Raw genomic sequence first — 15,679 nt, forward strand, 5'->3', positions numbered from 1 at the left:
GTGAGGAATCCAGAGCATGGCTGTAGGAGGCCCCTTGAAGAAAGTGGCACTTGCATTGGCCTTTAAAAAAGGTTGATAGGAATTGATGAAGGGTTAAATCCTGCAGAATGAGCAGCAGCACAAGTAAAGCAACACATATGGGAGGAAAAGACACAGGAGAGACTTGGCTGGTTGAATGGGTGGGAAAGAGCCATGGGAGAGAGTCTGGGCAAGGGAGGGAGTTAGGCCTCTTCAACCTCTCTGAGCCTCAATTTCCTTTTTAGAAAAATGGATACGATGATGATGCTGATTTAGTAGTTGTGTGACTTTGAGTGCTTCCTCCTCCATGGAATTATGTTAGGAAAAGCACTTTGTGAACCATAAAGCAGAGTCTAAATGTGAGTTGCTGTCATTTAGAAGTAATGAGTTCCTCATTACTGGAGATGTTCAAGATGATGCTGGATGATCCCTTTGGGGATATTGTAAAAGAGGAGTCATGCTTCAGGTGGAAGCTGGAGAAGATGCCTTCTGAGGGCCCTTCCAGTTCTCACACTTTTATTCGTCTGTTCCACAGATATTTCCTAAGCTTATGCTACTCTTTTGTCGCTCTGGCATTGCTCTTGCAGATGGGGTCATGGTCCAGATAACTGCTGAAAATATGGACTCCCTGAGGCAAGCATTGCGAGAGATGAAGGACTTTACCATCACCTGTGGGAAGGTAGATGCGGAGGACCCTCAGGAGCACATCCACATTCAGTGGGTGGATGATGACAAAAACTTCAACAAAGGGTAAATGGTGCCATTTCCCCCGAGGGGCCCCCCCACTTGGCTTTGCTGTATCTGGCAGGGAGCCTTCTGAAGGCCATGTGCTTTGGGGGGAGCTCATGACACAGACACCCCTAGTGACCCTGCATGGGGCAGACAGCCCTGTAGCCTTGCCGTGTACCAGGTGCTGTGGAATGGAGAGTCAGCCTCATTCTGGAACAGTCTGAAGGCCTGGCACCTTTCCTGCCCTCTGAGGAGTGGCTGTCCTCACCTAAGCAGGGATTCATTCCCATCTTAGGAAAGGAAACGTGAGCTTTCTGTGGAACAAAGATACATAAAAAGCTGTAAATGATTATTGCTATCTACTTACTGCTTTTATAATTCTGGGTAAGTCACATGTCCTGAGCTTCACCCTCTTTAAAGAGGGAAAAAGAGCAGTCGCCCTTCCTGGCTGGGAATATCTCTCCCCTCTTGGCCTGATGCCACTCTGCCAAGACTACAGGTTGCAGCTCCCTTCCCCAGTGGCCTCCCAGGCCTAGTGTAGATTGTGCTAGCTGATTTTGTAGGTCCTTTCCCCTCTGAATTCCTATGAAATTACCCCCCTCTCTGGGCCTCACATTCTGTCTCTGTAGAAGAAATGCTCCCCATCCCTTCTATAACCAGGGAAGGCTGAGTACAAGAACATAAGAAAGAAATCCACCCATTCCCAGACCAGAGGGCCCTAAACTTCTTACACCGCCCTTCACTAAGCCTGGCCTTGGTCCGTCTTGAGTCATCATGAGCCCCCTTGGGGCGGCCAGAATAGCTGCCGTGGCTGCTGGGCCTCAGCTCAGGCCTCTCTTCAGAGCACCTGCAAGAGGAGGTTGGCCTTGGCCTGCCTGCACTCTTGGTCCTTCTTTCCAGTTCCTCGCACAATTGACTGATAGCATCATGTGCCTGTGTGAGTAAACCAGCCAGCAGAGAGAGAGAGAGAGAGAGATGCGCGCGTGCGCGCGCGCACACACACACACACACACACACACACACACACGAACAACCTGGGCTCAAATCCTGCTGCAGATCCTTCCTTGTGTGATATCAGAGAGGCCACTTAGTTCCTTCTAGCCTCAGGAGGTGGGGAACATTGTGTTCTTACCTTGGTAGAGCAGCGGCCAGGGTAGTGCCTAACACATAGTCTTCGAGATCCCACAAGCAGCATCCTCCAAGAAAGGGCCAGTGGTAAAGCTCTCGTGTCTCACGTGTCTGTGTACAGCATCCTGTGGACAGTATGTTTGAACAGCAAGTGAACTTAGAGGTACTAGAGCTAGGAGGCAAGTTGTATCTACCAGGAGTCTCTTACCCTGGCTTTGACCAGACTGTGACTCTGGAAGGGAATATCACATTGAAGGACATCGGCTAGGTAAAGGGAATGGAGAGCAAGGAGATGTGCTTGCAAGGAAAGCTCAGGACCAGGGGAGAGAAACGTGGGGAAGAAAGAGAAACGTGGGGTTAAGTGACTTGCCCAGGGTCACACAACTAGTGGACCGAGCTCAGAAGAGGCATAAACTGAAGTGATGCTGCCCTCAGTAGACTAGAGAGCACCTGGACAGAATGTAGAAACACCCCTGTGCTGCCGCTCAGATGTGGGGGAGTAGTGTTGGGGGGCTTCTGTTCTCCAGACGTTGTCCGGGGCAGTCTCTTTGGCAAAACTTAAGCAGAAGAGTTTGCGTTACAAACTAGAGATTTAAAGGAACCCCTGCGGCTTGATCAGGAGAATGACACGGTCACCACAGCCATGCTTTAGAAATACCAGGCCGGCAGCAATGTGGGGAGAGGGTTGGAGATGGCAGAGGCTGGGTGCAGGGAAACCAAGACGGCGGCTATGGCCGTGGAGCAAGCAAGAGGTGGTGAGACCTGAATTAGGAAGGGGACCGATGAGGAGGGGGATCAAGACAGAAGCAGCAGGATTCAGCCACTGATTGGCTGGGGTGGGGGTGAGGAGAAGTGAGAGGGAAGAGTCAGGGCTGCTTCTGGCCTTGTCAGCATGGGTGCCTGCAAGAAGGTGGCAACCCTCCACAGAAAAGTGGGGAGGAGGGCTAGGGTCAGGAGAAAGAGGAGGACTTCTACCTTGAGATGCCTGTAGCATCTTAAACCAGTGATTAGCATCCGGAACTTGGCACCATGCCCAGTCCATCACACGCACTTACTAAATGCTTATTGACTTGACCTATAGGACAGGCAGTGGGAGATAGGTGCAGCATGGCATACAGGAAAGCTAGCTCTCTCTGAGACTGCGTGAAGACAGGCACAATGTTTACAACTAAGGAGAAGATGGTTTTACTGCATAATGTCCTGGTTAGACCACATTTGGAGAGCATCCTGAGACGCAGTTGCAATGGTGAAGGGTCTCCAATTTATGCCATGTGAGAATCTGTTGGAAGAATCAGGACCTTTGCCTCATGAACAGCCCATTTTCTTGATGCTGTCTCAAATGTGACACTCCCCCCTACTTTTCCTGCCATCAGCTGCCTTCCCGTGGCACTTTGGATGACCTTTAGTTTCATTTTGTTTTTTTGTTTGTTTGTTTGTTTTAGGCAATTGGGGTTAAGTGACTTGCCCAGGGTCACACAACTAGTAAGTGTCAAGTGTTTGCTCTGAGGCCGGATTTGAACTCAGGTCCTCCTGACTTCAGGGCCGGTGCTATCTACTACGCCACCTAGCTGCCCGATGACCTTCAATTTCAAGTCTACAGATGCTATGGTGTAACTTGTGGTCCTACAATATCCCTCCAAGAATGATGGTATTAAAAGAGGGGCTTTTGTTTCCTGGAGAAGCTTGGGGTCATTCAGCTGATCTGTGTTGGTGGCTGTCTTTAAGTATCTGGAGGGCTCTTCTGGAAGAGAGAGACTCAGTTGCTTCTGTTGCATCTTGAGAGGGCAGAAGTGAGACCAGTGCATTACAGAGAAGGTGATTGAGGTTTGACACATGGATATCTCCTTAACAGAGTAATCCCAGGCGGGCGAGGCTGCCTTAAGCCCCAGGGCATGGGCTCTCCCTTCTTGGAGCTCTTTAAGCAGGAGGTGAAAGACCGTTGTGTCGCTGTTGTAGGAAGATTCTTGCTTATGTGCGGGTCTGACTCAGTGGTCTCTGGCTTCTTGTCCTCATGTAGATACCTGGTCTAGTAGGGTCACAAAAATCACACCTAGGAAAGTAATGCAGGAGAGGTGATGAGAGAGGGGCCTGAGATGTTGTCACTGAGGAGAGGGATCAAGGAGTCTTTAACGGGAGAAGTAGCATTGGAGTCAGGTTAAAAACAGGAGGTAGAGATGCATGTGGGGCCTGGTGAAGGCATTCCAGGTAGAAGGTACAGCTTAAACAAATGTGTGGAGGCAAAAAACCAGAATGTGAGTGTAGTCCTAGAGCAGAGTGTATGTGCAGAAATCATATGAGATAACACTGGTAACCATACTGACCTTTTTTCTCCCATCTTTAAAAATGGATAATCTACTACCTCCTCCACAGAGTTGCTGTCAGAAAAGCATTTTGTAAACTACAAAGCACTTTTATAAATGGAAATAAAACAAAGCAGAAAGAAGGAAAAGTGGTTCTGGTTTCTCTCCACAAGCAAACGGATGTCAGGGATGTGCTAAGCTAGACGACACATCCCAGAAACTTTCTGATGGAGAAAGCAAAGTCCCCACACAGTCCCCTCCCTCATATGGCACCAGAGAATAGAGCAGGGGTGGGAGGCCTGGTCAAACTCATCTCCTCACTCGTAGCCACGAACACAGAATCAGTTATATGACCCCAAGCTTCTTCAGGAAACCAAGCACATACCACCCCACCCCCTTTTAATACTATCACTTTTGGAGGGATGTCATAGAACCTCAGATCACAGAACACCACAGCCTCTGCAGAACAAAACTGAAGGTCATTCAAAGCAGCATGGGGAGGCAAGCCATAGTGGGAGTGGGCAGTGCTATATTTGAGATAGCTTGAAGAAGGTGGGCAGTTTACGAGACCAGAGTGAGGACTGCAGGTGAAGGACAGCCCTGGTGATGGGAGAGAAGATGAGGAGGAAGCCCCCAGCACATCAGTGATGCCCTGCCCGTCCCGCTGCACGGGTGGCTTGTGGACCAGAGCCACCCGGAGTGGGCCGGCAGGGATGGATCGCTGTCTCCCTCCCTGTGTGGTTGGAGCTGGATGCCTTCATGCTCTGTCCCAAGCCAAGCCTCCATGAGTGGATCTCTCTAGTCATGACTTCAGTGGGAAATCACTGTTAAAAATGGGGTTTTCTGTTCTACTGCACTGAGGCCCTGCCCCCAGATCATAGGAAGCTGCTTGTGGAAGGCAGACTCCTGCCAGGTGTCCCTGCCTGCACCCTCGTGGTTTTCAGGCATTCAATTCCAACACATCCAGAGGGCGCCAGCTCCTGGAGGAGCCAGAGCAGAGCTCCGCTTACCAGGAGACTGCAGTGTGAGCTTGGGGGGGGCTTCTCTCTCCGCATTAACTTCATGTCACTTTCCTCTCTTCTTCTTGGCTCCCTTGCAGTGTGGTCAGTCCTATCGACGGTAAATCCATGGAGTCCGTAACAAGTGTGAAGATATTCCATGGCTCAGAGTATAAAGCAAATGGAAAAGTCATTAGGTGGACAGAGGTAAGTTGGGTGATTTTAACCCCTTTGGGCTCAGTATCTTGAGTCAGTTCTGAAAGGAATCCCAGGAAGATTTTAGGTTCTGTAGCTAGATCTCTCCATTTATCTATAAGCTTTCACCAGCTCACTTCTCTCTGGTCCCCCCCTTTCTCTTAGGGTTTCATTGTCTTATGTTCTTTTTTTTTTTTTTTGGCTGGGCAGTGGGGTTAAGTGACTTGCCGAGGGTCACACAGCTAGTAAGTGTTATGTGTCTGAGGCCGGATTTGAACTCAGGTCCTCCTGAATCCAGGGCCTGTGCTCTATCCACTGCGCCACCTAGCTGCCCCCAGGGTTTCATTGTCTTCAAGGCAGCAAGCTCAAGTGTTTTTGCTTCTGAATTTGATGTTCGAGATTTAATTTCTGAAGTCCTGGTAAATGCACCCATCTGTTTTGCATTTCCTTCCCTTTCCCCCCAACTCCATCTAAGTTTCCTTCAATGCCCCATCATAGCCAGGAGGGACCCCTGTGGGAACAGAGGGTATGCCTCCAGGATCCTGCTGAGCACAGTGCTTCATGAAATGAAGTGACCTGAGCACAATCCAAAGGGTCAGCATTGGACTCGGGCCTGTTGTCTGACAATCGGCCTTGTAAATATCCAGAGACTCCTCGCCATCCCAGGTGGCTTTGGTGCCCCAGGCATGCATTTTGTTGGTTGACTGCAGCACCTTTAAAATCACCAAAGGCAGGATTGCCTTTCCTTCTGTACTGACAGAGAAGGGGCTCCACGCTAACCAGCAGAGGACTCTTGGAACACGGAGGCATAAGTGTTCCTCCAGAGGGTGCCATCCCTGTCAGTGAGCACGCTAGAGCCTGGATGGAGAAGGTGGGGCTGGTTAGGGCAGCACCGGCACCACCTGGAGCATCTGCTGTGTACTGCCCTTGCCAGGGCAGGTGGAGGGCCCCAGCTGGCCTGCCTGAAATTTGTGCCTTGTGCACACAGTGTGCCCCTTCCACTTGAAACTGAAGCAGCTATAGATCTTTGCAGGTCATTCTTGGCTTTTTTTCATTCATTCATTCATAGCCCAAGGCTGCCTGCCCCAAAGAGCTGGTGATGAGGGTGAAATCTGGCTGCCTTCTGTGCCCTACTCTGTGCTTCTTTCAGTCCTCCTCGGGGAAGGGCTGCCATCTGTGGCTCCCTGCTTCATAGCTTAGACCTGGCATTGTCTTTGGCAAGGTGACAAGGCACTCTCTTGCCCCTTCTTAGCCTTTATAGTATGGGTGTCAGCTGTCTTGATTGAGGAAGAGAAAGGCAGCTCGTCTGGCTAGAGGGTACTCTTGAAAGTGATCACCTTTGGCACCGGTATTGGCCAGAGCTGGGGAGAGGGAGGCGCTGGGCATGGTATTGTAGGGAGCATGATCTAAAGGGGCAGACCTTACACAGGGACTGACCCCTCAGAAAATCCAGGAGTGAAAGACACAGACCAGAGTACTGCAGTATCTCTGTGTGTGTGTGTGTGCACGCATGTGTGTGTGCGTGTGTGTGTGTATGCGTGTGTGTGTGTGCGCGTGCGTGTGCGTGTGTGCGTGTGTGTGACTGACCTGATTACTCACTCGGACTATCATTTACTTCCCTGTACACAAGACAGATCAGCCCTCCTCTGAGCATCCCCCTGTAGTCAGTCATCTTATCGCCAGATTTCATTACATGGTGTTTGTGGATCCATAGCTCTAGAGCAGGAGGAGACCTTGGCAGTGCTTCCGGTCTTGCCTCTTGATTTTGTTTTACACATTCAGAAGGAAGTGGCTGAACCAGAGTCCCGAGCTGCTGCACAGCAGCCAGTATTTGAACCAGGTTTTCTGCCTCCCAGTACAGCTCTATGCCGTCCTACCTCGCCAGCCTGGGCAGCAATAATAATTAGAGTTGGGCTACTTCATGAATTAGTGAGCGCTCCATCACTGGAGGTATTCAAACAACTTTGCAAGCATTTATTAAACACCTGCTGTTTGCAAGTCAGGTTAATGCACCTGGGGGCCAAAAATTAACCAGAACACAATTCCTAATCTTAACAAGCCAAGCTCACACTTGAGTAGAGGAAGTAAGACATGGACCCAAACAGCTGCAGCACAGATTAGGATGTTAGTACAAAGAGAGCCCCAAAGTTCTGTGAGTTGGAGAGCTCACTTCCAGCTATCAGAGTCAGGAAGGAGAGCTAATGCCCTCAGGAAGAGTTTCTTAACCTGGGGTCTGTGAACTTTCTTTTAATATTTTGATAACTATATTTAAATAAAACTGGTTTCCTTTGTAACCCTATATATTTTATGCCTTTGAAAATATGAGTTTTGAGAAAGGCTCTATAGACTTCCCCAGACTGCACAAGGGATCTGCAGCACAGAAAAGGGGAAGAGCTCCCTGTCATTGAGGAAGGGGAGGCTTTTCCCAGGTGGAGATGCAGGAGGCAGGCTGAGAGTCCCTTCCAGGCCCGGGTTGGGGAGCAGAGAGCGGGTCATGCGTGAAAAAGAGAGAAGGTGGGACGTGATGCTGGGAAGCCCACTTGTACTCTTAAGCTGCTAGTGGGTTGATAGCACAAATATTATTTCCCCTTGATGAAGAGGAAACTGAGACAGCTAAGTGATGCCCATATTTTTGACTTGTTTTGAGGGCTAGTATTCAAGCCAAGGACTTGATCAAAAATCCCATGCTCATTTCCACGGTGCCTTGCTGCTAACCTAGGAAGTGACTTTAGAATTCCCTGGGTCCAGTCCCCTCGTTTGACAGACGTCCACAGAGAGGGGAAGAAAGGATTCTCCAAGTTGGACCAGGAAGGAGTGGCAGAAGGAGGCCTAGAGTCTTGGTGAAATGATTTGGGGAGAGCTCTTGTCCCAAACCTCAGAGGTTTCTGGTTACCCCTCCTCTGAGTGCTCTGAGGGGACACTGCCCTTTTCCGCCCTTGGAATGTGATTCTGAGACAGATGCGACACATCCGGGGACTGCTGGGCAGCACTCTCATTTCCTGGGTCTGGAAGGACATGCTGCAGGGAGCCAGGGAGGGCTGCCTGTGTGGTTCCTAGGGCCGCTGGGTCTGGAGAGCATCTGCAGAGCCTAGTGGAGAGAGTTCTGGTTCAGATCCCAGCCCAGGACCTCCTTCCTGTCACTGTACTGCAGTGGAGTCCCCTCAGCATTAGCTGTGAGGGTCCCTAGGCCAGCTCCCTCAGTGTACAGAAGAGGAAACCAAGGCCTGCTGCTAGGGCGTGAGCAAGGTTCTCTGCACCCCTCAAGGCAGGATGTGAATGCAAGTTATTATTAGTATATTTCTGTTATTTCCTTTTCATTGTCTGTTCTTCCCCTGGGCCTTATTGGGCTAATGCCTTGCCAACTTCTTGATTTTAAATACCCTTTTAGTCTCTTATGCCCGGTTCATCCCCACCCCCACCTCCTTATGGGACCAAATCTGAGTTTGTATGTTTTCATTCCCCACACCAACTCCTTTTACTCCATGTCAGCCGCTCTGGACACAGGGTCAGAACAGACAGAGGCCACCTCACGTTGCTGTCTCCAGGCCAGGGTTTCAAAGATCTTACTCTATTCTGATAGCCTCAGTTAGACCTACTACAGCCTTCAGTAGCACAAAAAGTCAGAGGATGAAGTTTACTATTATCCTTTATTTAGGCTTACATAAGCATCTCAGTTACCTCGCTCTGCCCTCATGTTGACCCTAGGAAGGTGGGGAGGGCAGGCACTATTATTTCTTCTTTAAGGATGGAGAAATGCCCTCGGCCTAAGAGGGAGGAGACATGGCCACCCACTTGTATGATCTGGGACAAGCTGTGTGCCTTCTATGGGAAAGGAACAAGGTTTCCATAAAGACTGCTAGGCTTTTTTCCAGCCCTGGCTTTCTGGGGTCTCATAAGACTTAACAGTTCTTGTAGGCCTGCTCTTTAGAAGTTCACAGTCTAATAACATGGAAGCCTTTTCTGTGGCCCTATGGGAAGGACATAGACCATCTTGGTTCAACCTCTTAACATCTCCATAATTACCTTAGCTCTAGGATGGTGAATGTTCCCTTACTCCTGAGGAAGGAAGAGCAAAGGCTAGAGTTGGGTTCAGTCCAGGCTCTGCCACTGACTTGTCATATCCCCTCGGGTCACCTCTCTGTAAAATGAGAGGTTGAACTCAACATCCTCCAAAGCGCCTTCTGCCCCTAAGCCTGGGACATTGTAATCTGGTGTGTGGGCCCTGCCTTTGTTCCAGGTGCTGGGAATCAGAAGGCTTATCCCAGACTGAGTCTGAGCTCTCCCAAGCTCTGAGTAAAAGAAGCCCTTTTTGGTTCGGGTTGCAGGTGTTTTTCCTGGAAAATGAGGATCAGCACAATGGCCTGAGTGACCCTGCAGATCACAGCCGGCTGACAGAGCATGTGGCCAAAGCCTTCTGCCTCGCCCTCTGTCCCCACCTGAAGTTGCTCAAGGAAGATGGAATGACCCGGCTGGGACTGCGAGTGGCCCTGGACTCTGAACAGGTAACATGCGGTCAGTCCCCCATGGCCCACCCTGTGGGAGCTGGCCAGCGTGCCAGAGGGTACCATCGTCATCACCAGAACAGCCCTGTCACCACTGTTTTTCAGAGGCTTCCTGTGCAATTTTTTTCCTTTCAAAGAATTCTTCTTTTAGGAGTGTTAGCGTGTTCAGACCAAGACCATTTCCTTTGTCCACTTGGAGTGCTCTCTCTAGCTTCCAACCTCAGAAACCCACCTGACTTGTCTCCTGCTTCTTAGCATACTCATTCATACCCTCTTATTTGGGAAATTGTATTTTTTTTAAACTTTATTAATTTATCTTGATTTATCAACAATCACTTCCATAAGCTTTTGCGTTTTAAATTTTTCTCCCCCCTCCCTCCCCAAGATGGTGTGCAATCTGACAATAGGCTATACATATACATTCCTATTAAACGTGTTTTCACATTCGTGATGTTGTAAGGAAAAATTAGAACCAATAAGAGGAACCACCAGAAAGAGGAAATAAAACACAACAGAAGAAAAAAAAATAACAGATAGTATGCTTTGATCTGCATTCAAACTCCATAGTTCTTTCTTCGGATGTGGATAGCATTTTCTCTAAACAGTAATGATTTAGAGCATTTTTTCATATGACTATAGATGACTTTAATTTCTTCATCTGAGAACTGCCTGTTCATATCCTTTGACCACTTATCAATTGAGGGAATGACTTGTATTCTCATAAATTGTATTTATGAGAATTATAATTTATAAGAAATTATATTTTCTTAACCCCATCCCTGACCTCTTCTGTGAGTGTGGTTCAGTTTGATTCAGTCCACAGACATTTAGCCAGCCCCTAACTCTAACCAGAGCACCATGTTCACCCCTGGGAGAATTCTAGTTCCTATCCTCATGGATTTAGATCTCTCCCCTAAAAGGTCCATTGGGTAAATTTCAGGGGGTCTGTGAATTTGGATGGGAAAAAAAAATTACATCTTTATTTCAGTATAATTAGTTTCCTTTATAAACCTATGTATTTTATGCATTCAAGAATGCTATTTTGAAAAGGAGTCCATAGACATCATCAGACTACCCAAGGAATCCATGACACACAAAAAAGATTAAGAACTCCTGGTCTAAGGGTAAAGATGGCGATTCAGTGTCAGTCAGTCAAAAGCCGTTTATATAATGTATACCAGTAACTGTAATAGAAAAGAGAACAGAGGTGCAGGGCTACATGATGTCTGAGGAAGGGAAAGATGAGGGAAGGCTTCCCAGTGGACATTGCATTGGATTTGGCCTTGAAGGAAGGATAGGATTTCAATAGGCAAAGATAGGAAGTAGGGAGAGAATTCTAAGGACAGGAACTATGTGAGCATAATTATTAAACACTTCACACAAATAAAGACATAGAAGTAATTGGAGAAATGTTAATTGTTCATGGGTAGGCCAAGCCAATGTAACAAAAATGACAACACTGCCTAAATTAATTGACTTCTTCTTTGCCATACCAATCAAACTACCAAAGAATTATATAACCCATTTTATCTCCTGTGAACCTCTCTTTCTCTTTTTTCATCATGAACTCTTCCCCCATCCATAGATCTGACAGGGAATTTCTTGTACTTTCTTCTGTTTTCCTCATAGTTTCATCCTAAATTTATGTCTAAATCATGCACCCATTTTGAGCTTTTCTCGGTGTCTGGGGTGAGATGTTGGTCTGTGCCTAGTTTCTGCCAGACTGCTTTCCAGTTTTCTTGGCAGTTTTTGTCAAATAGCAGCTTCTGCCCCAATGTCTGTGCCCTTTTTTTTCTGTCTATCATGTACTTTATCTGTCCCCTCATCAGCCACTCCGACTCTTATCCAGGACCAGACAGTTTGGTGATTACAGATTTGTAGGATCCTTTTGAGATCTGGCTCCCTTCCTTACCATTTTCTTCATTGATTCCCTGGCTGTTCTGAAGCTTTTGTAGGAACACTGGCCTAGGGTGGGGGATCGAGGGATGTGGAGACACAGGACAGCATCTCCCGGGGCCCAGGGGCCAGCGAGAGGGTACAGGCCTTGTGGTCCTCAGCAGACCCCCTGACCTTGGACCGTCAGGCATTGCTCCTGCTGGTGACAATAAAGTGACTTCCACATGTGTATGCACACATGCACACACACGTGCACACGCATACATGCACATGTATCCTGGCGGTGATGTCTGCTTCTCTTTCCTTGGTCCAGGTTGGCTATCAGGCCGGCAGCAATGGGCAGCCTCTGCCCGCCCAGTACATGAAGGACTTGGACAGCGCCTTGGTGCCCGTGATCCATGGGGGTGCCTGCCAGCTCAGCGAAGGGCCCCTGGTCATGGAACTCACCTTTTATATCCTGGAGAACATCTCCTAAGAGACTCGTGACAGCAGCGGTTGTACCCGAATCATTTGCACTTTAAAACTGGAACATGAAGCTTTTGTTAACACTAATCGGGGGTGGGGTGGGGGTGGGGGTGGGGGGGAAGCAAGTGTTCCATAATCCTCAGTCTTCTCTGCATCGTCCCAAGAAGGTCAGGGTAGCTCCTCAGCTCCACACAGCTACGCCGTCCCCGCGGCTCGTCCACTTCTGTTACTGTTTAGACAAGGATACCCAAGTCCCGCGCCTATGTTTTCAGACTTCACAGGGGAGGAAATAAAAGATGAAACACCAGCCTTGCACTCTTTGTCCAGGGATGACCCCAATGCCCTCACCCTCCCAGCCCCTCCATGTCAATGGTTATATTGTAGACATTCATCAAAAAGCCACGTTTACCTCTCTGTGGTCCAGTTCCTGGCCAGAGCGAGTCCCGGAGCTGTGGGGCCGTCTGTCCATGTGGAGGTGCCTGGGAAGGATGCCTCGTGTGTGGGGGACATGGACGTCGGCCTGAGGAAGCATCTGCACATTGGGACAGTCGCTGAGCGGGGCTCTGTGAAGGCCGACTGAGCGTTGGGAAAGTGGGTTCTGTGGGATCTGCCCTCAGTGCTTTCTTTAAGCCCTTCCCTGCTGTCCCTGGGCAGCTCTCTTTGTCCTGGAGGCCATGCTTTCATCAGAGTCAGTGCCTGGCTCTCCCCTCTGGGGCCCAGACTAAAGCAGTGTCTCTCCTTGAGTGAAACTGGCTCCTTTGGTTTGTCTGTCCTTTGTGAAAACAGAATTATCACCGGACCAGAGCCTGTGGTCGGTGTGTCTTCTCGACTTCCTTGCAGGGACCAGGGTGTTCTTGTGCCCACAGGTTGCAGAGGGGCCCCTTGGGGGGTGATGCTGAGTCAGGAGAGAGAAGCCCAGCTCCCCTGCTCACTAGCTGCCCCCCCCCAACCTTCCCTGTCTCAGTTTCCTCATGTCCAGACAGGAATTAGGGCACTTGTACCACCTGCCTGACCGTGTAGTGAAGGCAGAACATTGTAAGCCCTCAGGCCTCTGGAAGTGGGGGTTGAGGTCAGCCCGTCCCAAGAGGCTCCTTGGGCAGAAGGTGGAGGGCCGTTGGGACAGTTGGTCTTTGGACTGCGTGGCCTTCAGGGGCCTGCAGTCAGGCTGAGTCACTTTCCTTCCCGCTGAGCCTGGGCCCATTCCTCAGCCCCTCCACTAATGATTGCAGCCCAGAGCAATGCTGCTCCCCAGTGGAAGCAGCTGGGAGCAGGACCCGGAGGCTCATGCTGTGCCCGGCAGCTGCTGCCCTGGAGTGCTCTCTTGGCGGAATCAGAGGGCATGGAGTGGGCCCTGATGGTGATGGGTACGATGCCTTGGCCTTTAACTCTTAGAGTTAGTGGTGGCTCGTGTTTCTCTGGCTTCTGGAAATTTACAAAGCTCATATGAGTCACTTGTGAAGGGTCAGTAGGGCAGTTACTTTTATTAGAGCCTGCCTTTGAGAGGAAGAACCTGAGAGAGGTGAAGCCATTAATCCAGGTCACTCACGACAGGGTGTGAAGAAGAGCGGAAGCTCAGGCATTGAGATCCCGAGGTCAGGGCTCTTTCCGTCCCACCACCATCACCCGGTAAGCATGTGGCCTCACTGTACCTACCCTTCCCAAAGCTCAGCGTGTTAAAGTTGTCAGGCTTGTTTGTCAGCCCACGAATTGTACAACTCGGCGAATGCAGTTCAGGCTTACGCAGGGTACCTGATATTAAAGCTCTTCTGTTTGAAACCATCTCTGCGGGAGCTCACACAAGCTGAGAGGTGGCAGGGGATCTCGGTGGAATCCAGTCCAACCCATATTGAAAAGAGAATCCTCACGGTAACACTCCTGACCAGTGACAGGTGACCAAGCATTTCTTGAGTATTCGCTGTGTGCCAGGCACTGCGCTAAGAAGTTGTTGTCGAGTCATTTCAGGACACTGTGTGACCCCATTGGGGGTTTTCTTGGCAAAGATACTGGAGTGGTTTGCCATTTTCTTTTCCAGCTCATTTTACAGATGAGGAAACTGAGGTAAACTGGGTAAAGTGACTTGCCCAGGGTCACACAGGTAGCATTTGAGGACCGATGTGAACTAAGGTCCTCTTGACTCCGGGCCTAGCGCTCTATATGCTGTGGCGTCACCAAGCTGCTAAGAGGAGCAAGGTTTAAAACAAACGTGTCTGCCCTATCCAGTCTTCCCTTGATTGGTTTGACTTTTGTTTTTGAGGTAGTCGGGGTTGACTTGCCCAAGGTCACACAGCTAGTAAGTATCTGAGGCCAGATTTGAGCTCAGGTCCTCCTGTCTCCAGGTTTGGCGCTCTATCCACGGTAGCACCACCTACCTGCCCCTCTCTAGTCTTCCCTTGAAGACCCTAAGTTGGCACTAGGAAGGTGGGACCCACTTCCACAAGAAATATCCTCTTTCACTTTGGGGCCGCTCTGTTAGTACTGATCGTACATCTGCCTCTTTACGACTGCTATCCACTGCTCCTGTTCTTACCTCTGGGGCCAAATATGGCAATTCTAATCCCCTTTCCACATGATTTTCAAAAAGTTGATGCCAGCCATTACATCCCATCTGCCATCCCTAGGCTTCTCCAGGCAAAACACGCCTAATTGCTTCTACTAACGCTCATGGGGCCCTTCACCCTCCTAACTACCCTCCCCAGTTTCCTGTTCAGCTCAGCAAGGTGCTTTGGCAGCATCCTACAAATGTGGAGCCCTAGAACTGAACACAGTACTCTAGGTAGGGTCTGACCAGGGCAGAGGACAGAGGGGCTAGCATGGCTTCTCTAGGCGGGTGACGGCAATGTTAGCTTTTTTTGATTGTGATATACTGCTGATTCATATCTAAACGACTGCCGTCTAGCTATATACACCACCCATCTTGGAGGTGGTTGTTTTTTTGGGTTTTTTTGGCTGGGCAATGGGGTTAAGTGACTTGCCCCGGGTCACACATCTAGTCAGTGTCAAGTGTCTGAAGCTGGATTTGAACTCAAGTCCTCCTGACTCCAGGGCCAGTGCTCTATCCATTGTACCACCTAGCTGCCCCTCTTGGAGGTTTTTTGAACTCACATGATGAGACTGTATTTATCCTTAACAATTTTCCCCTAATCAGCTCCACCTCATGCTCTGGGTTCTTTTTGCATGCCGCCGTCCAGTGTCTTAGCTTTGACTCTCTGTGTTGTGCCATTCCCTAATTGAGAGAGTATGCTTTTTATGCCTTAATGCCATGTTCCCATTGATGAAAATGTTAAGCCGGCACGGGGTCAAGCACAGATCCCTGTGTCACTCCTTCCAAATTGAGTTCAAACCATTGCTGATGACTTTTGAGTTTGGCCGTTCCTTCAGCCAGCTGCAAAACCACCTGACTGCATAATCGTTTGAGATTCTGTTAAAGGCATAGTTAAACCTAGGTGGA

At 49.3% G+C, this 15,679-nt stretch overlaps 1 protein-coding gene across 6 annotated transcripts in view; it reads left to right on the top strand.

The window, feature by feature from the left end:
- ZFYVE9 (zinc finger FYVE-type containing 9) overlaps positions 1–12,324 on the top strand; it is a 184,163-nt gene extending 171,839 nt beyond the window's left edge. For 5 of the 6 annotated variants that reach the window (XM_020987768.2, XM_020987766.2, XM_020987769.2 and 2 more), the window contains 4 exons: positions 606–768; positions 5,275–5,380; positions 9,694–9,870; positions 12,080–12,324. In XM_020987768.2, the coding sequence (XP_020843427.1) occupies positions 606–768; positions 5,275–5,380; positions 9,694–9,870; positions 12,080–12,241 (608 nt within the window). In that variant the 3' untranslated portion in view covers positions 12,242–12,324. Of the gene's footprint in view, positions 1–605; positions 769–5,274; positions 5,381–9,693; positions 9,871–12,079 lie in introns of those variants that run through there. The other variant, XM_078156632.1, reaches the window with a different exon arrangement.
- Positions 12,325–15,679: the final 3,355 nt, after the last annotated feature.

This window comes from Phascolarctos cinereus, unplaced genomic scaffold (assembly GCF_003287225.1).
Source record: "Phascolarctos cinereus isolate Bilbo 61053 unplaced genomic scaffold, phaCin_HiC Scaffold_5;HRSCAF=322, whole genome shotgun sequence".
Lineage (NCBI taxonomy): Eukaryota > Metazoa > Chordata > Mammalia > Diprotodontia > Phascolarctidae > Phascolarctos > Phascolarctos cinereus.